This window comes from Bubalus bubalis, chromosome 1 (assembly GCF_019923935.1).
Source record: "Bubalus bubalis isolate 160015118507 breed Murrah chromosome 1, NDDB_SH_1, whole genome shotgun sequence".
NCBI classification, from domain to species: domain Eukaryota; kingdom Metazoa; phylum Chordata; class Mammalia; order Artiodactyla; family Bovidae; genus Bubalus; species Bubalus bubalis.
Window position 1 is genome coordinate 31,419,431 of NC_059157.1, and position 24,922 is coordinate 31,444,352.

The 24,922-nt window shown below is 44.0% G+C and overlaps 1 protein-coding gene across 3 annotated transcripts in view; it reads right to left on the reverse strand.

The window, feature by feature from the left end:
- WWC2 (WW and C2 domain containing 2) overlaps nucleotides 1-24,922 on the reverse strand; it is a 153,862-nt gene that overhangs the window by 44,915 nt on the left and 84,025 nt on the right. For 2 of the 3 annotated variants that reach the window (XM_044938497.2, XM_025280355.3), the window contains exons 2-6: nucleotides 22,336-22,445; nucleotides 16,373-16,576; nucleotides 15,601-15,677; nucleotides 4,255-4,334; nucleotides 749-878 (exon numbers count right to left, since the gene is read on the reverse strand). In XM_044938497.2, coding sequence (XP_044794432.2) covers nucleotides 749-878; nucleotides 4,255-4,334; nucleotides 15,601-15,677; nucleotides 16,373-16,576; nucleotides 22,336-22,445 — 601 coding nt within the window. Of the gene's footprint in view, nucleotides 1-748; nucleotides 879-4,254; nucleotides 4,335-15,600; nucleotides 15,678-15,802; nucleotides 15,841-16,372; nucleotides 16,577-22,335; nucleotides 22,446-24,922 lie in introns of those variants that run through there. The other variant, XM_025280361.3, reaches the window with a different exon arrangement.

Sequence of the window (24,922 nt, forward strand, 5' to 3'; positions counted from 1 at the left end):
CCTCTTAAAAAAAAAAAACTTGACTGTATGTGCTATATATAGATGCAGAACACTGCTCGCGCAATGGTTGTTTTATCTACACGTGGGGCTGGGCCAGTGGAGCTCAGGTCTGTAAGGTGAGACAAGTATAGGTGTGACCAGGGCATCTAGTGCCGTTGGCCTGTCTCCCAGGTGACTCCACAGCTGCCCCCAGCTGGCTCAGCATCTCTCCATGCCACTCCCAGCTAGCACTTGAGAATCTCCTGGGGTGGGGAGTAACTTTTCTAAGCTCCTCGCACCCCTCCCCCACTTCTCAAGGCCTATTATCTACTTACTGATGGCAGGTGACATGCCCTTTCTGTATCCTGGGCTAAGGATCACTGGTTTAGATAACCCTGCCTATCAGGGCTCCGCCTGAAGTCCGCAGTGAGTTGCAGGGTGCACCAAGACGCCAATCTCCATACACAGGCTCCAGGATCCACCAGCCCCTGTCTCAAAGGTCACCCAAAGCCAGCCTTCAAATAAGCATATCAGAGCCTTAGAACCCATCTGTCCTCCTCCAAGGTAGTGGCTGGCTCAGTACCTGTAACCATCTCCAATGAGACCAAATTCCGCATGAATGGGGTGCAGGCGGGGGTGGGGGGATGGAGTTGTGGTGGAAAGGGGCCGTCCACACTCTGATGAAGAACTTTCTGCTCAAGAACAATTTCTGAGGCCCAAGAAGGTAGTAGTAGTTTGACTTGACCCAAAAAAATGTTCTATCACATACCTGCATCAGATCTTGTTTTTCTTTTTCTCCTGAGCTAATAGCCTTTCTGATAGATTTCAGTTCCTTTAGGATGGCTTTGGCTTCACTAAGTTCATAGCCACTCTGGCCTCCAGACATTTTTTTATCAATTCTGTTAAAAAAGAGGGGGGAAAAACAATCAAAGAATGTCAGAGTACAGGCTAAACAGACCGCGGGAACTGGGTGTGGGGATGTGGTGGTTAGCTGATGTTTACTGCTGGACTCACACACAGTAGCTTTGGGGTGGTGGTCTCTCCTCCTTTCTCTTCTGACGGCTTCGAGCTGAGACCCCTGCCACCCCCGACCTCATACCCAGCCCACTGCCATCAGCGTTGGGCTCAGGCTTCTTGTTTACAGTCTGGTTGGGAGGTCCCACCGCTGGCTGAACTCAAACCTCATCACAGGCCGATCCTGGCAGAGGTTCGGGGCCCGGGGAACTGATTTAGTCGGAAGACACAAATGCCAGTAAACTGGGCGAGCCCAGGAACCTTGGGATTCATCGCTGCCGTCTAATTTTACGTGCCGTGATGTCTGTGCAAAAACCTAGCACAGGGCACAGTCTGGTGACTGTTAATAAAGGGTGGCGATTTTCGCTTATACTAGTGAGTATCCTATAATGCTTGGATTGTTTGGTTAGTTTCTTGTTTCTTTTTAAATGTATGAAAAGTATTCTATTTTTATGACAGTTATGAGTCAAGATAACATTGTCTGTCTTGCTGAATGAGTTAAAATCTAGGAACAAGACGCAAGGGCAGATGTGTTCATTTGTCCATTGATGTTGAATCAAGAGCTCCCCAGTGAGTTTGTTGACCAGTACTTGGTAAGCAGTACTCGCTTACTGAACGTCCACACAGTTCACAGGGTCACCCTACATCAGAGGATTTCAGGTAACTGAAGGGGTCACAGGGCCCAACCAAATGACCTAATTCTTAAAAAAAAAAAAAAAAAGGTTAAAGTTCTTCATCATCACCTATGCTGCTTGGGACTCATTAGGCAGAACCTGGGCTTTACTTCAGAAACACACAGCCACCCCCCTGTCCCACCAGCCAACAGCACTGTGACACATGATCTCGGGCATGTCCCGTCTAATTCCCAGACTCTCTGGAGATACGGCACCTATTAAATCACAGAAAACTGTCTCTGAGCTAATTTGGTTGAAAACATTTACTAATTTGTATTTATTTCAATGTGAAGGGTATAGTCTGAAAAAAAAAATTAATTAATGTCATATTATCTTATTCATGCTTTTAAAGTTTACTCAAATGAGGGCAGTTTGTAGATAACTTATTTTTACAAGTAGCACTTTAGAAAATATTTTATGGAGCTGAACAAGTAATTAAAGTCTGAAAGAACCTAAGAAAATAAAATAAATCTCATCATAAATCAGTTCTATAATATAGTACATACAACCAGTGCCACTGGATGGACCAAAGCAGAAATAACGCCTCTCTTGCTGGTGCCCATCTACACATAAGCTACACTGTTGCTGAGGGCCAGAGTCCAGCCCGGGACCACAGCCTCAAATGAATAACACAGAGAACACAACTACATTCATTCATCCAGCATAAACGATGGCACCGAGTAGAATGACAACCGGGGCTTAAATCGGTGCACATTCCACATAATTATTCCATTTTACTGTGAGTGTGAAGTTGCAAAATCCTACAGCGGGATTCTGCTTAAATTTATTCCTGAAATACATTTTCGGTCATAACTCCAAGTAAGATTCCCTTTAGTATCAGGAACGTGATTTCTTGAAAAATATGGTCTCTGGGTATAATCAATTATGATTCAATCTTCTGGTAGTATGGTGGTAAACATTTGAATGAAAACAGCTTTATTCTGTCTATAGTTGAGATGCACGAGAGGCGTCTAACGTTCGATATGGTATCTCTCTGCTCTTGGTTCCTCAGATTAGAATCACTGCAAGAGAAAGCCTGGGTTTCTACAACAAATGGCTATTGTTTTCTTGTGGAATGTTATTGACAGATTCTTAAACATGCCTTGGATTCCTATAAAAATTGCTTGCAAGCAAACTGCTTTGAAACAATATATCATTGTTACATCGATATAACAAAAACAGTAAGTTTGGCTAACCTTTAATCTTGGTGGTGACATGAGTTATAATTTCTTGTGTCTTAAAAGTATGTAACGTGTGGCTAAACGCTGCCCGGTGTTCCTACCCTGACGCCCTCCTGTATGCTGATGGGCAACTGACTAAACAGCACATTTAGGGGACGCCAGGTCTGCTCAGGTTCTGGGGGTGCGCTGCAACCGCCACAGAGGTTCTCTGAACAGAGCTGGACCTGAGAACCACGTGGGGGGTCTTGGGATGGAGACCAGACACATGTATTTTTTTTTAAGAGCTCCTCAGATTATTCTAATATGTAGTCAGGTTGGAGAACCACCAGGGTGGGAGCATCTAAAAGAATCTCATGGTCATGATTACATGAGGTGAGTGTCTGAGATGAAAGTCATGTGGCTGGTGATGGAGAGGAGCGATGGGGGTCCCGAAATACAGCTCTTCAACCAAACACACAGAACGATCTGCTTAGATGGCCCGGCCAGTGAACACGTGGGATCTTTAACGGGGTGACACCTTGCTGCCTCGGATGCTGTGGAGGCAGACGGAGGAAGGGCGTAAACCTGCCTAGAGAGGAGCCCCTCAGGAAGCCCTGGTGCATCCTGCCTCACTGCCGGGGCCCCACGTGGGGCGGCGGGAGAGGAGAAGGGTACCGGAAGGGCTGCCGGATGCCTTTCAAGGGATGATGGCTTCAGCCCTCCCTGAGGCCGTGGGCTGTGTGAACCGCCACCGTGTCCCTGCCTTGGAGACCCTGGGGTGGGTGCTGCAGGAGCTGGACGCCTGGGTGCACGTCAGGGTCTGGGAACAGGGCAGGGAGCCCTAGTCCTCCGACCCGCCCTCCATCATCCGCATTTCCCTTTGACCTGGCTCAGCCTGGGGCCAGGGGCCAGCGGACTTCAGCACAAAGCAGTAAAGGGCAGAGGGAACTCAGGGGCCCGGACATGCACTTAGCCCCTCCACAGACACCCCTGACTGGCTCTGTGAGGGCGGGAGGCATCAGAGGCAGACAGGCCCCCTGGGTTGGGCTCCACAGAGAACCTGGTCACCCCAGCCCGTCCTGGGCCCCATTTCCCTGCTCTGTCTCATCTCCCCACCTAAGGCCGGCTGGTGGGCCTGCGAGATGAAGCTGAGTCTCTCACTTTGGTTTCCTTGGGTCTTCCACCTATTAGGGAAAACTTCAGACCTTGTCAAAGTGTATAGTAGATTTTCCCAACTGTTTTTTTATTGTTCTATGGTTGATTGTTTTCTTGTGTGTGTGTGTGTGTTTTTTTTTTTTTTGGTGCCAAGCTTTCCTACTTGACTACTCTTTGAGAAAACCCTTATGTCATCTGCACTTCTGCTTTCTTTGGACTGGCTCAGGGGTCTTGGATTATTTGAGAATTAATTTCATTATTTTCATACTCACTGTTTCAGAGTGGCGAAGCCTTGTTCTTTATAGAGCAATTCCTGCTTCATCTGTGAGAGTTCTCGCTTCAGGTTTTTGACCTTTTGTGAGAAAATATAAATATGAATGTTTGTAAATAATTAGCAACAGTTTTAAAAGGTAACCTATTAGTAAACTATTAAACACATAAACACAGCCAATGGTTTAATGTTTACTCGACTCGTTTCCTCTGGATATAAATTCCATGGAAAGAGATTAAGTAAGTTTAGATGATCGGTGATGCGCATTATTCCTCAAAGTTGCTCTCATTATTTTATGCAGCAGAGTTGCTCTGAGCCGGACATCAACACTGGCAGTGCCAGGCGGCACTTCTCTGGCCACCCCACGAGGGCCGTTACTCTGTTTTGTTCAGTTCACAGTATTTTCCAAGAGCTGAACGTGCCTGTGTACTGGTTTCCTGGCTGTCCCCTATGGCAGAGTAAGCGGCATTGCTTCGGCTGTGCCCCCAGACTTGCAGAGTGATACCAGCTGAACACTGCAGGGTCAATAATCTGTTGTCGAATGGGTAACAATTATTTTTTCCCCAGTATCTTTGGAAATAAGAATACTAAAACCTGCCAGGTCAGAGATATGGTACAAGCCTGGTTCAGTCACAAACTAAAGGTCTTCTCATGGGTGTCAGAAACTTATTTGCATATAGTAAGTTGCAGCCTGGAGTTTTAAGCATGTTCTGGTGTATAGTAATTCCGTGTGTTTTGAACTTTTATCTCCTGTTTACTCATTCCATAAATATGTGTTGACTCTCCACAGTGTATCAGACCCTAGGTTTGGAAGTGTGAACACAACAAATCTGATCTTTGCCTTTATGGGTTTTACAGAACAACAAGGGAGCCTGACATTGAGCAAATAATCGTCCAATGAAATAAACCTTACCAACTGCCATTGGTGATAGAAAAGAAAAGCACAGGATACTTTAAGATATAAAATAGGGACAGAGAGACTTCCCTGGCCAGAAGGCCCATAGGCCTCACTGATAGAAGGGTCCCTGCAGGGTGGAGCTTGGGGACACACCCTAAGCTGCGCGGGGCCAGGGCAACCTCAGCAGGCGTCTGGGATTTAGAGATGCTGCCAGTGCTGGGTTACAGAGGTGCCGTGTGGGGCAGGAGGTGGGATCGGAGAAGGAGGCCCGATGATACAGCACCTGAAGCCACGCTGAGGATCTCTAAATCTCCTAAGAACAATGAGAATCAAGGCGCGATTGTAGAGCAGGAGCTGCTTCATGGCTGCAGAAGGCCACTGCGGTGACTACAGTGGCCAAAGGGGCTGTCCTATCTGCAAGGTGGGTGGGCGTGCTACAGGAGACGCTTCAGAGGTAAACCCAACAGCACGGGGTGGTGGCCTCAGTGCGGACGGTGACGGAGAAGATATGCAAAAGGTGAAAGGGAAAGTCGCTCAGTCGTGTCCGACTCTTTGAGACCCCATGACTACACAATCCATGGAATTCTCCAGGCCAGATACTAGACTGGGTAGCCTTTCCCTTCTCCAGGGGATCTTCCCGACCCAGGGATCGAACCCAGCTCTCCCACACTGCAGGCAGATTCTTTACCAGCTGAGCCACCAGGGAAGCCCAAAAATATTGGACTAGGGGGGAAGATCAAGGGTTTCTGGTAAGACAATTATTTTTCTGATATAGAAGGGAGGGTCACTGACATAAGGATGCAGTTTTTACATGCATGCGCATAAGTGAGATCATCTAGAGAGAGTGTGTGCGCAGAAGGGATGAAAGTTCAAAAACAGAACAACTTGGGCATCTGCAGTGCTCAGAGGTCCATGAGCGGAGGAGATACAGGACATGGTGAAGCAGAGGCAAGAGAAGCCAGGGAAATAGAGAGCACTGTGGACCAGAAGGGGAAAAAGTCAAGAGGGAGAAGAGCCGCTCTGAGGACTCACGACGAGGACGAGGGCGGTATGACACTCACGATTCTAGACTGTGAGGCCCAGGATTTTGGATACAGTAGATGCTGCATAATTTACCTGCTGGGTTTACCAGAAGGCTTAATAGCTTGAGCCCTAATGCACTTCTATTTTATTAGGGAAAAGGAAACAGAAATAATTGTGTTAGAAGAACATATATGTCTGTGTGTGTGTAACCGAATCATTTTGCTGTATAAGAGGGATTAACAACATTGCAAATCAACTATACTTCAATAAAAGTAAACTAAAGCAATTGTGTTGCAGGGCCCAATTTCTAACTACACAGAGAGATACAGATGATGCTCCTGGACCCCAAGGAGGAGAGGCTCACCCTGGCCAGGGAGGAGAGCTGGCCTGGGACAGGAGGGTCTTGAAGGTGCTTTAACATTCACACAGAGCAACAAGCTCATGCACAGTGTCCAGCGAAGACACTCCAGTTTTAGCGTCAGACTCTGACCACATCAGAAGCCATCAACAATCTCAGTTCAGTCCATGTGTGATTCTACTTCTGAGCACTCTGTTTTCTACCAAAAAAGACCAGCATTTTTATTTAAAAATAGTAGCAGCAGCACAAATCCAAAAGTCAATAGTAACTCAAATAGCTGGGCTGAAACCTGTGTCTACCTTTGAAAACACAGTTGATAGAAACATGATGCTATCTATTGAGCCCTCTTGGAACAACCGAATTAAAAGTGTGTCTCACAGACATAAAACTTGAAAATCATTTGGACTTCGATGACACACCCATCTAATTTCTTTCAAAAATGATCATTTAAGGACTTCCCTGGTGCTACAGTGGATGGGAACCTGCCAGTCAGTGCAGGAGACACTTGTTCCACCCCTGGTCCGGGAAGATCCCACGTGTCATGGAGCGACTAGGAGCGTGCACCACAGCCACCAAGCCTGTGTGCTGCAACTATTGAAGTCGTGTGCCTGGAGTCTGTGCTCCGCAACAAGAGAGGCCACTGCCAAGAAGAGTTGCCCCTGCTCACTAACTAGAGAAAGCCCATGCACAGCAACAAAGATCCAGAGCAGTGAAAAAAAAAAAAGTTTTTTTTTTTTAATGATCATTTAAAATTTAAATAAACTTTTGACAACTCAGACTCTGCTCTGCTTAAGTGACGTGAGACTGAATTGTGTGCTGGGTGACGATGATAGAGGAGACTGACGCACCTGTGCTTTTCCTTTCTCCTCCGTTATTTACTTTACCTACACTTGGCTGGAAGCTACTGCTTTTATCCTGGGGAGGCTTCTGAATGGTTTACATGAGTGATTCTCAGCTGCCTAACATCATTGTGCATTTTATTTTGTTAAGGATGAAAACATTTGATTCTATTATAATGATAAGTGAAAACAGGTATTATTTCCAACTCAACGTTATTTGGGATTGTTTCTGGTTTTTAAGAGTTTGGTCTTGGCACTTCCCAGGTGGCCCAGGGGCTGAGACTCCTTGCTCCCAGTGCAGGGGTCTCAGGTTTGATCCCTGGACAGGAAACTAGATCCCACACTCAGCCAAATAAAGATCCTACATGCTGAAACTGACAAAACTCCCACACGCTGCAGCTAAGACCTGGCGCAGCCAAATAAATAAATAACAGAAATATTTTAAAATAAATAAGAAAAATAAAATAGAATCCATTTCTATTTCTTATATAGGTCAAAGTTGCAAATGGAACTCTGTTAGAATACAATCGTATTTTTTAAAAAAGAGAGTTTGATTGTTAAGTGTCCAACACTTTTTCTTCTCAGAGAGCCATTTGACGTCTTTAGCTATCACTGTTTTCTACTCTCATTCTCCAACCCAGTTTCAAAGCAGGACACAGAACATAAAAACAAATACCCTCAGGTCACAGCAAAGGGTAACGCTAGTGCTGACTGGCACGTTTAGCACAATGCGGACTCTCAGTTCAGTTCAGTTGCTCAGTCATGTCCGACTCTTTTCGACCCCATGGACTGCAGCACGCCAGGTGTCCCTGTCCATCACCAACTCGCAGAGTTTACTCAAACTCATGTCCATTCAGTCAGCGATGCCATCCAACCATCTCACCCTCTGTCGTCCCCTTCTCCTCCCGCCTTCAATCTTTCCCAGAATCAGGGTCTTTTCCAATGAGTCAGCTCTTTGCATCAGGTGGCCAAAGGATTGGAGTTTTAGCTTCAGCATCAGTCCTTCCAACGAATATTCAGGACTGATTTCCTTTAGGATTGACTGGTTGGATCTCCTTGCTGTCCAAGGGACTCTCAAGAGTCTTCTCCAACACCACAGTTTAAAAGCATCAATTCTTTGGCACTCAGCCCTCTTTATAGCCCAACTCTCACATCCATACATTACCGTTGGAAAAACTATAGCCTTGACTAGATGAACCTTTTTTGGCAAGTAATGTCTCTGCTTTTTAATATGCTGCCTAGGTTGGTCACAACTTTTCTTCCAAGGAGCAAGTGTCTTTTAATTTCATGGCTGCAGTCACCATCTGCAGTGATTTTGGAGCCCCCCAAAATAAAGTCTGTTACTGTTTCCATTGTTTCCCCATCTATTTGCCATGAAGTGATGGGACCAGATGTCATGATCTTCGTTTTCTGAATGTTGAGTTTTAAGCCAACTTTTTCACTCTCCTCTTTCACTTTCGTCAAGAGGCTCTTTAGTTCTTTGCTTTCTGCCATAAGGGTGGTGTCATCTGCATATCTGAGGCTATTGATATTTCTCCTGGCATTCTTGATTCCAGCTTGTGCTTCATCCAGCCCAGCATTTCTCATGATGTACTCTGCATATAAGTTAAACCAGCAGGGTGGACAAAATACAACCTTGACGTACTCCTTTCCCTATTTGGAACCAGTCTGTTGTTCCATGTCCGGTTCTAACTGTTGCTTCCTGACCTGCATACAGATTTCTCAAAAGGCAGGTCAGGTGATCTGGTATTCCCATCTCTTTAAGAATTTTCCACAGTTTATTGTGATCCACACAGTCAAAGGCTTTGGCATAGTCAATAAAGCAGAAATAGATGTTTTTCTGGAACACTCTTGCTTTTTTGATGACCCAGTGGATGTTGGCAATTTGATTTCTGGTTCCTCTGCCTTTTCTAAAAATGTGGACTAAAAAATTGTGGACTGAAATAATGCGGACTCTCTAAAAAAAAACATGGACTCTACTTGGAGGTAAAGATGAGAGATAACATTCCAGGCGCGTCACGTGTTCCAGGCACTATCCTCTCAATCCTCACAACTACTCTATTAGACAGATACAGTTTTAATGCTTATTTTACAAGTGAGGGATCTCAGTACTAAAGAGAATAAGTAATCCACTGAAGTTACTCTGATACTAAGCAGCAGAGAGTGGTCTAGAACCCTGGAGAATTTTTGAAAACTACAATTATAAAGGTTTTAGTTATCAGTGGTATGATAATATATGTAAGATCAAAGACAATCTTTGTTGCTCAGTCAGTAAGTCGTGTACAACTCTTTGAGACCCCATGGGACTGCAGCATGCCAGTCTCCCCTGTCCTTCATTATATCCTGGAGTTTGCTCAAACTCACATCCATTGAGTCAATGATGCCATCCAACCATCTCATCCTCTGTCGCCCCCTTCAACTCCTGCCCTCAATCTTTCCCAGTATCAGGGTCTTTTCCAATAAGTCTGTTCTTTGCATCAGGTGGCCAAAATACTGGAGCTTCAGCTTCAGCGTCAGTTCTTCCAATGAATATTCAGGACTGATTTCCTTTAGGATTGACTGGTTTGATCTCTTCACTGTCCAAGGGATTCTCAGGAGTCTTCTCCAGCACCATAATTCGAAAGCATCAGTTCTTCAGCTCTCGGCCTTCTTTATGGTTCAACTCTCACATCCGTACATGACTATGGGAAAAACCAGAGCTTTGACTATATGGACCTCTGCCAGCGAAGACAAACCAGACCTGTAGCAAAATGGCCTACATAAAAACCTAATAAATAAGCTAAGCATAAAGACGTCACTCATGTCTAGTCAAGAGACAATCCCTATTGGTAGCAATTTACATTCCCAGAAGGCATGTTTCTTCCTATTTGAAGCACACGGTTACGGTTTTTGTAGGCTAGTTACAGCATTGGTTATAGTGCCATTGTTTGACGTGCACACGAGCTAACTCTGTTCACAGTTACAAACTAACCCTCACGTTGAACCACTATTCTTTTAGAATCTATGGACACAACTACAAATAGGTGAGATTGTGGATGGCTCTTCTGAGTCCATCACCATTGCTAAAAACAATTCAAAGTGAATTAATACTAACAATGTGTGAGTAAATATATTTAAGAACAAAAGACAGCACACTGTTATCAACAGCAGTGCCCAGGAACCAGCTATGTATTTTGCATGGAGAGCAAATAATTTAACCAAAGGAGCGTTTGCTTCCTTTTTGACACAATTAAAAGTTGGATCATACAGCACATGCTGTAGTGACATGCTGGAAGTCTCGAATGTGAGACTTCCCTGGTGGTCCAGTGGTTAAGACTCTGCCTTCCAATGCAGGGGGTGCAGGTTAGATCACTGGGTGAGGACCTGAGATGCCCCCCCAGCCAAAACCCCAAAACATAAAGCAGAAACAATACTGTACCAAATTCAATAAAGACTAAAAATAATCCATATAAAAAGATCTGAAAACAGTAACTAAATTAATAAAAAAATTTCTCAACTGCATCTGTATTTCTAAAGACATTGATGCTTTTACACTTCCAACATTGTATTTCAGTTTGATAAACAATCAGTAAAAGCAATCAAAATTCACCAAAACTTTCCTGCATCAAATTTTTACCAAATCCCACTTATTTGTAATTTTTGCTATAAACTTTTAAAAATATCAGTTGAGTTGAAGGTTTCGTTTATGTAAGATATTCTACTCTCTATCCTAAGTATCCATAATGAACAAATGAAATAATAAATTTTGGCTTCGTAAGTATCTATAATGAACAAATGAAATAATAAATTTTGGTATAAATTTTTTAAATTCCTCATCTTAAAAAAAGATTTTTTTTCAAAAAATTGAACACTACCTGTAAAAATGATGAGTATATTATTAAAAGAGCTTAATTTATTCATTTCACCTTTTCAAAAACTAGACGCCAAGGAAGTACTGTCATCCCATTCAGCTGAGGAGGAAACTAAAGCCCAGTGATCACCATAATATAATATAAAACAGATGTTTTAGACTGATGCTCCTATGTACCTGGTTTCCAAACACTTGACCCACTTGCTCTAATTCAATGAAAACAAGTAAAGCACACCTGCTAATATTGTTATGTTAAAATAATGTGGTATGAAACCAGTACTAGGCTTTGTATGAAAAATTGTTACTAGAACCCAAAATGGAGACAAGTCCTATAAGACACCAAAGCAATGAGGAGCTAGCTAATTCATGAGTTATTATTTTTGTGAGTCCCCTGAACTGCAAAGAGATCAAACCAATCAATCCTAAAAGAAATCAATCCTGAATACCCATTGAAAGGACTGATGCTGAAGCTGAAGCTCCAATACTTCGGCCACCTGAAGCCAAGAGCCAACTCATTGGAAAAGACCCTGATGTTGGGAAAGATTGAAGGCAGGAGAAGGGGACGACAGAGGATGAGATGGTTGGATGGCATCACGGCCTCGATGAACATGAGTTTGAACAAACTCTAAGAGATAGTGGAGGACAGAGAAGCCTGGTGTGCTGCAGTCCTTGGGGTCGCAAAGAGTCAGACATGATTGAGTGGCTGCACAACAATTTCTGTGGCATTACTTTGTGAAAGGGATGGGTACATGCAAGGACTTCTCCAGGACAGGTGAGCCAAGAAAAGCTAGGTTGTCAAAATCCATGAAACTCGGCTCAAGCTATCCAGGCACTTCAGAACACCTGGGGCATTCTCAAAGAACTACCTTGCCAGATCATGCCCACGTGGCAGAGAGAGGGCACCATCTGCCCTGCCACGTTCAAACCATGATATGGCTAAAAGCATCACAAGAGAACGTGGACCACGAGGGCCCATGTGCTGTGGAAGCATTCCTATTAAAAGGCATTTTCACAGACCGGAAGTATTAGACAAGCACCTCCTCCTTAATGGAAGAGAGGCTCTCATCTTTCACTCCAGTTACTCGTGAATGCCTCCTCCCCCTTCTTGAGGGGCGTGTCTTGTCGAGGAGGGCACTCCTCCCCAATTCACTCTGTCGTCCCACAGCGATGACATACGGGTGAACACAGGCTCCTAAGTGCGCATTAAACCCGCTGCAAAATAAGCTTTATCAGAGGGGTTCTGCGGCATCAGGCGATGGGTCTGGGCGACGTGACTCCATGGGGTCTTCTGGGATCTCTCCCAGTTATACAGGGCTCCGTTTCCTTCCGACGGCTATTGGTGTGAGGCAACCTGTCTGCTCTCGTTTATTCTTTTTTGAATAATTTTATTTACTTCGGCTGCGTTGGGCTTTTGCTGTGCAGGCTTTTCTCTAGTGGCGGCGGGCAGGGGCTACTCCAGTTGTCAGGGCGTCCCCTTGAAGTGGCTTCTCTCGCGGTGGGGTACAGGCTCCAGGGCACGTGGGCGCAGCAGGTTTCGGCTCCAGGGCGCTACAGGCTCCACGGCCGCGGCACAGGGGCTTGGCTGCCCCGAGGCATTATGGGCTCTTCCCGGAACAGGGATCGAACCCACGTATCCTGCGTTGGCCGATGGACTCTCTACCACTGAGCCACGAGGGAAGCCCTGCTTTTAAGAAACCCCTCTCTTTGCATCTTTTCTAAAATGGGATTCAAAGGGACAGATTACGATAGCCTGTTGAAGTATTCCATATACAATATGAGGTACTGCATTTATGTTCAAAGAAAAGAACTGTGAAGAATGGTTAAAATTTCAAAGGGGAAGCAGTAATACGTAGTGACGTCGGAGATGGGCACAGCTCCAGGGAGTACCGAAGTTTAGCAAGGGTAAGTTTTGACAACATACCTTCACCGTCGTCCCACCCCAGCCTTTTTTTTAGATAAGATATCTGCCTGAGAGATTACAGGAATGTACAGACACGACACAGAGACGCAGCAACGAGGTGTCCCACAAACCGGCCCACGAGTTCCGCGAGGAACAGAGAAATGAGGGCGGTGGACAGGGCAAAGGGCTGCTTGTGGCAGGAAAGAAAACTTCCAACAGTGACTTCATAAATTACACCCGAAAGTCCACACCAAAGAGAGGTTTGCTTCCAGAAAGTATAGACGGACTTTCTTCATACGTTTTCTGAGAACAAATAGAAAAGTTGTGAGGTTAAACAAACAAACATCTATTTGGAGGCACTGGAGAATTACCAAGACAGCAAGAACTTCTATTAAAGAGCCAAATGATAAGAGAGGCCTCGTAGGCAAGATCCAAACTTGGCATCAGTTTTCCTTCTGAGGCATCTGCGTGTGTGATCGAGAAAGTCAAAAGCTGGGAGAATGCAGTGACCGGGAGCCTGACATGCAGAGAAGCACTGGCTGTTCCTCAGAGCCCAGGGCTCCAGGGAGACGCTGGAGTCCAGCCTCAATCAGCCTGCTTCCTCAGGAAACAGCCCAGGAGTTCAACTGGGATTCTGAAGAGCTTTGACCTAAGAGAAAGGGTGCTCTGGAAATAGACCCACATGAAGCCCAAGGACTTCCCTGTGGGTTCGATTCCCAGTCGGGGCACAAATTCCCCTTATGCCACGGGTGTGGTGAGAAAGTAAAAAGAAGAAGAATGAAGCCCAGAATTCAGAAAACTCAAACCCTGACTGAATTGAAGTTATCTGCCCCTGAACTAACTTCCTCTAAGAAGCAAAAGTAAATCCTCTTTGAAGGATAACAAGATCATCCCAAACCTTAAATTATCTTTATTCTCTTTCATACATAATATATGGCTCTTAATTAAAAGCAAGCAGCTGTGAGAGGTCAAATACTGACCAAAAATCCAGAGAAAAAAAAACCAGACCAGACCGAAGAATTTAACACATAAGAAGTTTTAGATATTACACTAATCAAGACATGGAATTTTAAAATAACTGTGATTATTTTGTTCAAAAAATTATTAGATTGACGTGCAGAATTTGGGTAAGTAATTAAAAACAAAAAATAAACAAATTTTAGAATTGAAAACATGTGGTGGAATTAAGCTGAATAAAGGATAAGAAAATCCCAAACTGTTTACAAACTAAGCAGAACACTCTGATGAGAAATCATAAAGAAATCAGGAAATATTTTGAACTGATTGACTCACAAGGCCTGAAACTGTGTGTGAGTAGCTGCTCGAGTATATTTTAACACAGCAATTCCACTCCTGGTTGCATAACCAACAAAAACACGTACATCTGTGCACCCAAAGGCATGTGTAACAGACACACACATTAAGATGCAAGTTATTAATTACTAGCAATTTGTATAAACTCTAATGTACATCAATAGTAGAAGAAATGAATTCGTGGTATCTACACAAAGGTGGGATGGTTTACACGCAATAAAAGTGTATGTGGATGAATCTCAAAATGTTGAACAAGGGTCCGGGGGTTGAGACTCCGAGCTCCCAATGCAGGGAGCACCGGGTTCGACCCCTGGTCAGGGAACTGGATCCCACATTCCACAAGTAAGAGACCCCGTGCTTCAGCTAAGACCCAAAACAGGCGAAATAAATTAAAATAATAATAATAAATTAAAAAAAAATACAGAAGAAATGTTGAACAAAAGAAGCCATCAGTAATCCATGTGGTAGCAGTGCAGTTTCACAAAGTTCAAAGCAGGCAGAAAATGGATTTATAGCATTGCCAATAGGTCACCTACTGTCACCTTTAGGGAGAAGGACAAGGGTGACAAGGGAGTACCATGGGGGCTTCTGGGGTCACGGCAGTAATCTCTTTCATGACCTATGCAAGGGTTGCACAGTTTATTTACTTGATGAGCAGTCTTTAAGACTCCAAAAATCAAGGATAAACAAGCTGTGACCTTAACAGCCGTGTGGTCAGAAAGATTTAGGGTAAAGAGCAGCAAACAACCCATAAGGAAGTGTGAGGCACCAGTAAAGTTTGACCTAGAAAAAGAAGTGATTTGGTAATGTGAACTGTGAACATCTTGATAGATTGGGCCGTTTGATGAAAAAGCAACTAAGCTCCACTTTGGATGTGTACTTTCAGCACAATAAGGAAAAATTGGAGTTTTTTAGACTCAGATTTTGATTCTATATACTAACTGCAAATAATAAAACTGCCCAGAAATGGAACACAGTCTGTCACATTAATAAGAACAATCTCACAAACATGTTTTAACAAAAGCAGAAAGACCATCCATTGAGGATAAGTGGAACGGTTCCTTTACTGAATTGAGATGGCAATTGACCACAGAGGCCCCTTCCAGATTCTATGCATATGTTCAGCATATTAATAGAACCACAGTCAAAAAAAAAAAAATCTTACCCTTAATCGTGTAGTGGAGATCTCAGCTTTTAAGATCTCAGGGTCATATTTAGTACTGGATGAAGAGCCTGAGAATACTTTCAAAGGGAGAAGAGAGGGGGAAAAAAAACAAAGTGACTTGTACAAGTTGCATAACTAGCTGTCAACTTAGAAATTACAAACGCTAAAAACAACAAGATTTACATGCTTCTGGGATACTTACTTAACTTTATAACTCCTTTATTGTCATTCATCAGACACCTAGATATAAAAAGTCATCTTCAAACCTTCATCATTTTTTTTCAATAAAAAGGAACGTTATCAAGACCCCAGTGCCTCAGTTTCCTGTGGATTTTATATCTATGGATAAAATCTAAGAGGAGCTTATTGCAGATACAGCTTAACTGTGCTTTGTGTTACCCAGAAACTTGTCACTTAAGTGGGACATCTGAGCCCATCACAGCTGCTGCTTTAAAAAAGGCCAGTCTCTGAGATGAGAGAGATCGGTCAACTCAGGTGGTCAACAGAAACTTCGTCTGTGCTAACTGCTTCAGTTTCAGTTTAGTCCCACTAAAAACAACGTACAAGAGCAGCACAAGGGCCAGATTATTTGCCCTGATCTGAAAAGGTAAACGTTAATCCCTCAGCGAGGAGACCTTTATCTGAAATGGGGCTGAGAGGCTCCTCCTGCCCAAGAAGGGACAGGACCCAGAGCGCCGTCCCACAGACACCCAGTGGCCTCCCATCACCTGCATGCCCACTTCTCAGGTCTGAACAGCCACGCTGTACTTACAGCTGGTGCGAGAGCTGGACTTCTCCTTGTAGGCGTCATTCAAGCGGTCGTATTCGTCCAGGGCCAGGGCCAGCCTCTGCTCCTTCACGTGGTACAGCTCCTGCTGCGTCCGCAGGGCGTCCTGTGCCACCGACAGGTAGTCCTTGAGCATCTTTTCCTGCTCCCTCCGCCATTGTTTCCGCGGATCTTCGATCTGTGTGGTTTCTGAAAATAAATCAGGTGGGTTATATTTCAGAATTTAAAAAAGAAGTAGCTGGGACTTCCCTGGTGGTCTCTGTGCTGTAAGCAGTGTCTAAGACTTTGCGCACTCAATACAGAGGACCTGGGTTCAGTCCCTGGTCAGGAAACTAGATCCCACATGCTGCAACTGAGAGGCACAGCCAAAAAAAAAAAAAGAGTAGCCGTCTTTAATTTTTATCTCCTTCAAGTAGTTAGTATTATGAAGTGACGTCTCCAGAAATGTGATAGTTTTCGCTTTATTTTACCCAGTCCATCCCCACTCTGACCTCTTTCTGTCTTTGTCATCAATTTATTCTCACTGCAAATATATCATATACAATGTCAAAGTAAGCACAGCAACATGGTTATGATTGGGTCAGCCCTTCCCAGAACCCTCTGGCTCCTCAACACCTTCAGAATAGAAGCCACACTACTTATGGCCCTGTGTAATCTGAAGCCAATATACTCCCTACGCTTCTGTGCACTTAACACAGGACTCTCACCAGGCTGCCCTTTACATCTACATCCCTCAAGGTCTGGGAGGCAGACCCGCACCGGTCCATGAGCTCTGTGATGTGTCTGTGACAATAAGTACAGGCATCAGGAGTAAACATTTTGAAATCTTACAGCAATTTCATGCAGTTACTGTGTATCTGTTGACTCTAATAATACTGGGGCTTGCATTTTTAATTTTTTTAAACTTTTCTAATTCATGGTGATTGTTCTTTTATAAAAATACCAGTCAGTCCACAGTGGATCAGAAATTTTAAAACAAGCGAAAAGACCAAACCCCGGTGCCCAGCTTCAGGAGAATAGCCCAAGGTACTGTTCTTGGTCCTGCACTTCTGCATACGGGCATCACCTGGAGGGCTCTAAAAGAAATCCTGGACCAATAGGAGTTTCTGTGGGTGGAACCCAGGCAATGGCAGGTTTGTAAGCTCCTCCGGTGATTCCCGTGAGCGGCTGCAGCTGAGAGCCTGTGCTCTGCGGCAGCTCACGCACTGCATCCTGCGTGGAATTATGAAATTATTCGAAATATCCCATCTGAAACTTGCTGAAACCTGCCTCCTGCACCTCTCCCAGAGGAAACCACAATAAAAGCCCAGGTCGTAGACAGGTCAGCCAGTAGGAGCCCAAACATCTCCATTTCAAATATTCCTTATAACTAAAGGTCTCTGGCCACCTAAACGTGCAATATTTACATTCAGTTCCAGTATTTTGAAAAATATGAATGCAAACTAACTCAAAGTAGAGAGAATTCATCCTCTAACACACAGAAATGTATGGTCTTCACTCTGGATGACCCAGGATTATCCTTACCTCTTATCCAAGCCTCTGAATACCACTTAGACCTAGTGACTTGCCTCAAACAGAGGCATGGATGAAGACGGGGTGTCTCTGGAGACTGGGTTACAGGGGCTGCAACTACCGTCTTGCTCTCTCTGCCTGGCTCTTCCTGGCTTTTTCAATCTAATGAAGTGAACTTCCAAATTAAAAGCCGTCCTATGGACATAGTGGGCTTTTCTGGTGGCTCAGATGGTAAAGAATCTCCCTACATAATGCAGGAGACCCGGGTTTGATCCCTGGGTTGCAAAGATCCCCTGGAGAAAGGAACGGCAACTCATTCCAGTATTCTTGCCTGGAGAATCCCATGGACAGAGGAGCTTGGAGGGCTAGAGTCCATGGGGTTGCAAAGAGTTGAACATGACTGAGCAACTAACACTTCCACTTTCACACTATGGACATAGCAGGCTTTCCAAGTGGTGCTAGTGGTAGAGAACCCGCCTGCCACTGCAGGAGATACAAGAGATGTGGGTTCCATCCCTGGGTCGGGAAGATGCTCTGGAGAAGGAAATGGCAACCCACTCCAGTGTTCTTGCCTGGAAAAATTCCATGGACAGAGGAGCTTGGCAGGCTACAGTCCATGGGGTGGCCAAGAGTTGGACACGACCACATGACTGAGTGCATGCGCGCACACACACACAAACACACGCACAAACACACACATGCAAGGAATGAGGAGGGGGCCACTGGCTGGCAGCTGACAAGAAACTGAATTGTTCTGACAGCCACACATGTGAGCTTAGTTCCTCCGGTCATGCAGCCCGGCTCACACCTTGAGGTCAGCTGGAGAGAGCCCTGGAGCCAGAGGACCCACCCCACCCAGCCCTGCCTGGATTCATCGCCCACAGAAACGATGTGATAATAAACGGACTTTAAGTCATAAGTTTTGGGGTAACTTGTTGCAGTGAGGTAAATAACTAGGAAACTAACCAAATAAAGAGATGACACAAATTGAAAGTGTAAATGAAAAACCTGAAATGCTTGTAAGTTATAAAAGCTATAGCAAGATATGTATTCCCAGTTCTCTCTCAATATCTTTTGAGGTTTCACCTAATCGTATTTCCCTATATATTGGTGAATGGGTATACTTTTCAATAAAATGCTTGTCAACAGCTAAATTTCCACAAAACACTGAAAGTAACACTGATGGACACTTACGTGAGCAAAGTACAATGGTAATAATCATCATAATAAACTGGCAGCATTTGTTTTGGATAGATTAGCTGAAATACTCCAGTTGACTGGTTTAAATAGCGGATGCTACTAGCTTCGGCAGGCACCACTGACATTTCTGATATACTGTCCCATTCAAATAGGAACTACAAACGTGGGTTCCCAGAGGCACTTTGAAGAAGGCTTCATCAAATAGGACTGGGCTTTATCTCCATCACTTATGTTTGCTGAATAGATCAGTGAAGAATATTTATTAAATGTAAATACTCAAAAAAAGTATATTACACAAACGTGGGTTTTTTTTTTTATTAAGACCTCGTGGCCTTAGGAGATCACTGTATTATAATGCAATATAATTTGCATGTTGTCTACTATATAAGAGAAATAATATATCACATACTGTTAAGACATCACGCACCTCAAGGGAGTTCACATTTCATCAGTTTTACAGATGGGGAAATTTATAGATAGCGAACACACTGTGAGCTACAATAACTTATCAGGGAAGATAACATTAGACTCTTCAAAGGAATATTACTTCTGTCTCTTAAGCACATTTCTATTCTCTCTGCTGTGCTCAGGAAGAATGAATAAAATGAATATGAGCGACTCTCCTCATCTTCCATTTTAGAAACTCTCTGCTGTGTTTACCTGCTATGGTGTGTTATTTCTATAGACAGTTGAACATCTACTGCTTGACTACAGAAAACAAGATGCTTGGGCGTGATCCCTCCTGCCAAGGAGATTACAAAGCTCAGGACAGGTCATGACACAGGAATTAAAGCTACAACAATAACAAGCATTTTATACAGTAGAAAATGGTGAGAGCCCTGAGAAGAGCAAGGTTGAGTGCCATGGAGCCTAGAGACAGGGGACTTTTTCCAGCTGAAAAAGTCAGGTCCTGTGGAATCGGCAGTGATTAAGCAGGGCTTTGAAAGGTCTGAGACAAGAGGCCCTTCGAGCACCAACCCCTGTCTGGCACTCCAGCCGTTCTCCCAGCCTCGTTCACACCAGCCTCAGATCACTGATGTTCTTTCTTTCATTAAGTCCTGCTTCCTGTGGCCTCTTCAGACCTCTGGCTTTAGTTATGGGGCTTCCTTCTGCAGGCAGTTTCTCCTTCCAGCCCCCAAACTGTACCCCATCCCCTTATTGCCCAGCCCTGGTTAACTCACTCATCCTTTGGGCATCAGCTTAAAGCACCTTCTCGGGAGCTGCAGGCACGTGGCTCAGAATGGACGGGTGCTTTAATTGGTCTCCTTTGATCTACTGGCGATGGTGGGAATAGAATCTAAGGCTCTGCTCTCTCACTTCTTCCCCAAGACCTCAAGAGGGACGAGCTGTGGTTTCTTGAATGTCATGCTGAGAAATACAAAACTCATTCTGTAAGCAACAGTGTGTGGCAGAAAGGTTCTAATAGGGGCATGAAAGGATCTTAGTTATATTTTAGGAAGATCATCTGAGAGAAGTGTGAGGTTCTCTTATCAAAAGAGTTGATATGATGTGCAGAAAATTTTTTGGATGAAAGATTATATATTACGTTTTAAAAAAGCAGTTTATAAAACTGTATGTGATATAGCTCCACTTGATGTAAAAAATATATTGAAAACTGTGTGTATGTGTGAACATGAAAAGGTCTGGACAGACACACTGAAAGGTTTAGAATACCTGGTTATTTCTGAGTTTTCTTCCTTTTTTTTAACCTATAATTTATACTTTTCTCCTCAGCACATGTATTGCTTCTATGAAAAATATTTTTAAAGTTTTAAAATATTTTTTTAAAGGGAATGGCACAAAGTATCAAGGGTCTGAGAAGGCCAAGGGAGCAAGTCTGAAAACACAGAGGGAAAAATCATTCTGTATCTTGATTGAGAAGCGGCTGCAAAGGAGTATATATTTGCCAAAATTCACTGAAATAACATGCTTAAAATTTGTGCATTTTTATATGTAAATAGACCTTAATTACTAAAAGACAAAAGAGTTAAGGTACAACTCTGACTCTGTCAAAAAGTGATTTACTTCTGATTGCAGTGATAATATCAAAACCTTACAGACAGTACTTCATAATTACCTTCTATAAATGGCAACCCACTCCAGTACTCTTGCCTGGAAAATCCCATGGACTGAGGATCCTGGTAGGCTACAGTCCATCAGGTTGCAAAGAGTTGGACACAACTGAGCAATTTAACTAACTAACTAATGAATAGTTAGTTACAAACACCCCCATCAGTATCTATACAGAACTCTGACTCCACACGCATAGCCACTGAAAGGTGAATTCTATCACAGACACTTAGGGCCTAAAGTAATTATCATTGTCAAGGTCAAAACTTTCACTTCTAGGTATTTAATAGTGTGACATAGAAATAGTATTGAACAGCCAAACACTCTCTAATTTTTTCCTGAAAAAAAAAAAGAAAATAATGCTGAAACCAAACAATGTCAAGACATAACATATGTGTAGACCAGCTGTTAAGAGAAGAACATACAATTTCCTCCCTAAACTACTTCACAGGAATGTCTTTAAGATTAATGAGATAACGGATCAGAGCCTTTTTAGTGGGAAGACTACTTGCTGTGGGTAACTGGGGCACTTCGGGGCACAGTAAATCCGCCAGGCCACTGAGATCCTATTACCGTACCAAAGAAAAATGGGAGACCTAAAAATTTATATTCTGATCATTAAGTTTTTAAATATTAAGAACAGTGTTTTCTGAAGCATAATTTAGAACCATAATGCACTTTAATTTCTTTAAAAACAGAGAGGTTTTTAATCTGTGCGTTACACAACAAAGCTCCTCATTGTTCTAACATGGAAGGATTTATCATCATACGAGGCACCCAAAGGCAGAAAAGTAAAGCCACAGTCACCGTCCACAAGAAGCTCATAATTTAGTGAGGAAGAACCTACAAACAAATAATGTGCGGGCAGTACAATGAGTGAGTAGCCGGTACTATGGACATACCTGCACAGGGCATGCCATTCGGAATGGGGGAGGGGACTTGCAAGGGGAGGCTCTGGTGCCCTTCCAGACAGACAGACAGACAGACTCCTCTCCCCCTCTCTGCCCCCATAAGCCCAACAAAACTTCCAAAAGGACATTTCTGTTAAAGTGAGGGTTTGAAATAGAGAAATTCATTCTGCAGAGTGTTTGCTCTCCTGTATGACTCTAGATTTGGGGGGATTACTTGTCTGACATGCTTGTTTGTACTGAAAAGGAAAAACTCACTGTTTATGTGATCGATGTAGTAGACACCAATCTGAGGGTCGAACCCGGCTTCCCATCCCCATGGCAGCTCATCGCCAACACAGTCAGCGAACGACAGGGGCTTGGTCAACCTGGAACAGACCAGAACAAAGGCACGGGTGACTCTTTCCATCCAACCGCACGTGTCGAAGTCCAGCACCACCTGCGTGCTAAGCGTCCAGGCTGCGTTTCCGTTTTGTTCTTTACTGTTTCCGCTACTGTGTTTGAAATCATTAAAGAAAAAAAAAAACAACACAGGGCTAAAATGCAGAGATGAATATCCAAAAAAGTAGCAAGCCATGATACCTTTTGAAAGTGTACAGCTTAAGACTGGGAGATAAATCTGTGCAATAAATGAATAAGGTCACCCAGGAAGAACTCCAAGCTGAGGGTTAGGACGGCTGGGATACAGAGTGAGCTCTGAAGCTAAATAGCCTTCCCACTGAACAGAAAAGGGTTTCCCAGGTGGCTCAGCATAAAGAATCTGCCTGTCAATGCAGGAGCCACAGGAGGAGTGGGTTTGATCCCTAGGTTGGGAAGATCCCCTGGAGGAAGGCATGGCAACCCACTCCAATATTCCTGCCTGGAGAATCCCATGGACAGAGGAGCCTGGCGGGCTACAGTCCATGGGGTTGCAAAGAGTTGGAGCATGCACACGTGCTCAAGCAAGATATACACCTGGTTACACCAACTACAGATGTGGCTGGTCTTCTAAAAATTAACTGGACTGCAAGGTCCATGAAGAGCTCTCCTTGAGAGGAGGGGCAAATAGATCTTATTTTTACTCTTGGACTTAATAGTCCCTCAACAAAATGTTTAATGGAACCAAACACACAAAGTATTAATATTTATATATCGACATGACCTCACTTTTTGAAATGCGTTATACTTTTTCTTTAAGCCTTAAAAGTAATGGGGAAACTAGTTATCTAAGCAGAGTACAGGTTTTGGACTTTATCATGGGTTGATTTTCTCTCTCACTTCCTCATTTTTGCTTCTCAGATTTTCCTTGGTTGTTAGAGCAGCTGCAGGCAGGCCAGCGCCAAAGACTGGTGACCACCCTGCTGTAGGGTGGCCAACTTCAGGTGACACCTCTGCTAATTTAACGCTCGGGCCCCATCAGCGCAGTTCAAAATATGAAGTCACCTGGACTCTGTGATCCATGCTAGTGCGTATCAGTGATTTCACAGTGCAACTGAAATACAGGTCATTTCTAGAACTGCATCATTCATCAGAGTAACGAGCTGTGTCGTGTTTCAGAACTCTGGGAGGAAAACATGAAAAGGAAGGAAATCCTTTCTTCCAAGGTGTGGCCTGCAACAGCCCTCCTCCGAGGACGTAGTACACCAAGGATCAAAAGAAAGAAGCGTCTCCTTTTCTCTCAACCTTCCCTGGGCATGAAATTGACTTCTGGACGTGGCTACAGGGGTCCCGGCCTTCCTAAGCAGTCCAGCCCAGAGAAGAGTCATGAAGAATGCCCTCCCAGGACCGATCTTGGGGCCAAGTCACTTCATTTCCATCAAGGGAATGATTTCTAATTCCTGACTTAGCTTTTTTCCTCTTTAGTCTCCCAACTAAACCAATCATTTTCCATGTTTTCATTTTCCAGTAGTCATGTATGGATGTGAGAGTTGGACTATAAAGAAAGCTGAGCACTGAAGAATTGATGCTTTTGAACTGTGGCATTGGAGAAGACTCTTGAGAGACCCTTGGACTGCAAGGAGATCCAACCAGTCCATCCTAAAGGAGATCAGTCCTGAATATTCATTGGAAGGACTGATGCTGAAGCTGAAACTCCAATACTTTGGCCACCTGATGAGAAGAACTGACTCACTGGCAAAGACCCTGGTGCTGGGAAAGATTGAAAGGCAGGAGGAGAAGGGGACAGCAGAGGATGAGATGGTTGGATGGCATCACCAACTCGATGGATGTGAGTTTGAGCAAGCTCTGGGAGTTGGTGATGGACAGGGAAGCCTGGAGTGCTGCAATCCATGGGGTTGCAAACGGTCAGACATGACTGAGTGACTGAACTGAACTGAAAGCAATCATTTTAAGAAAATGATTTTGAGCAGAGAGCTGTTTATTCCCCAAGTTTTTTCTAGAGCTCTTCTAGATACGGCCAGTACATTGATGAGCAGCGAGGCCAACATCACAGGCCCAAGCTTGCTGTTAACATCAAGGGAAAGCAGGTGACTGGTCTGGCCACTGTTGTAAACATCAAGGTTCAACACAGCCACATCACAGGGCATTTGCACTGTACGAAACTGACTTGAGGAAAGTGTCTTTAAAAACCCCTGTTTCAACACAGGAGGCTTTTCTTCAGTTGTTTTGAGGACTACTGTGGACACTGTATCTACTTGGGTGGCAAGGACTGCTAAGAACTGTCACGATGCCTTTTCCATTTATCTCCAGGACCTGCGGCTCACTAGGATCCTTTTATGATCATCTTGTGTATCATTGCCGGGAAAATTCCATGGACGGAGGAGCCTGGTAGGACTACAGTCCACGGGATCGCAAAGAGTCACACAGGACTGAGCAATGTTACATCTTGTCTATCATTACCCTCACA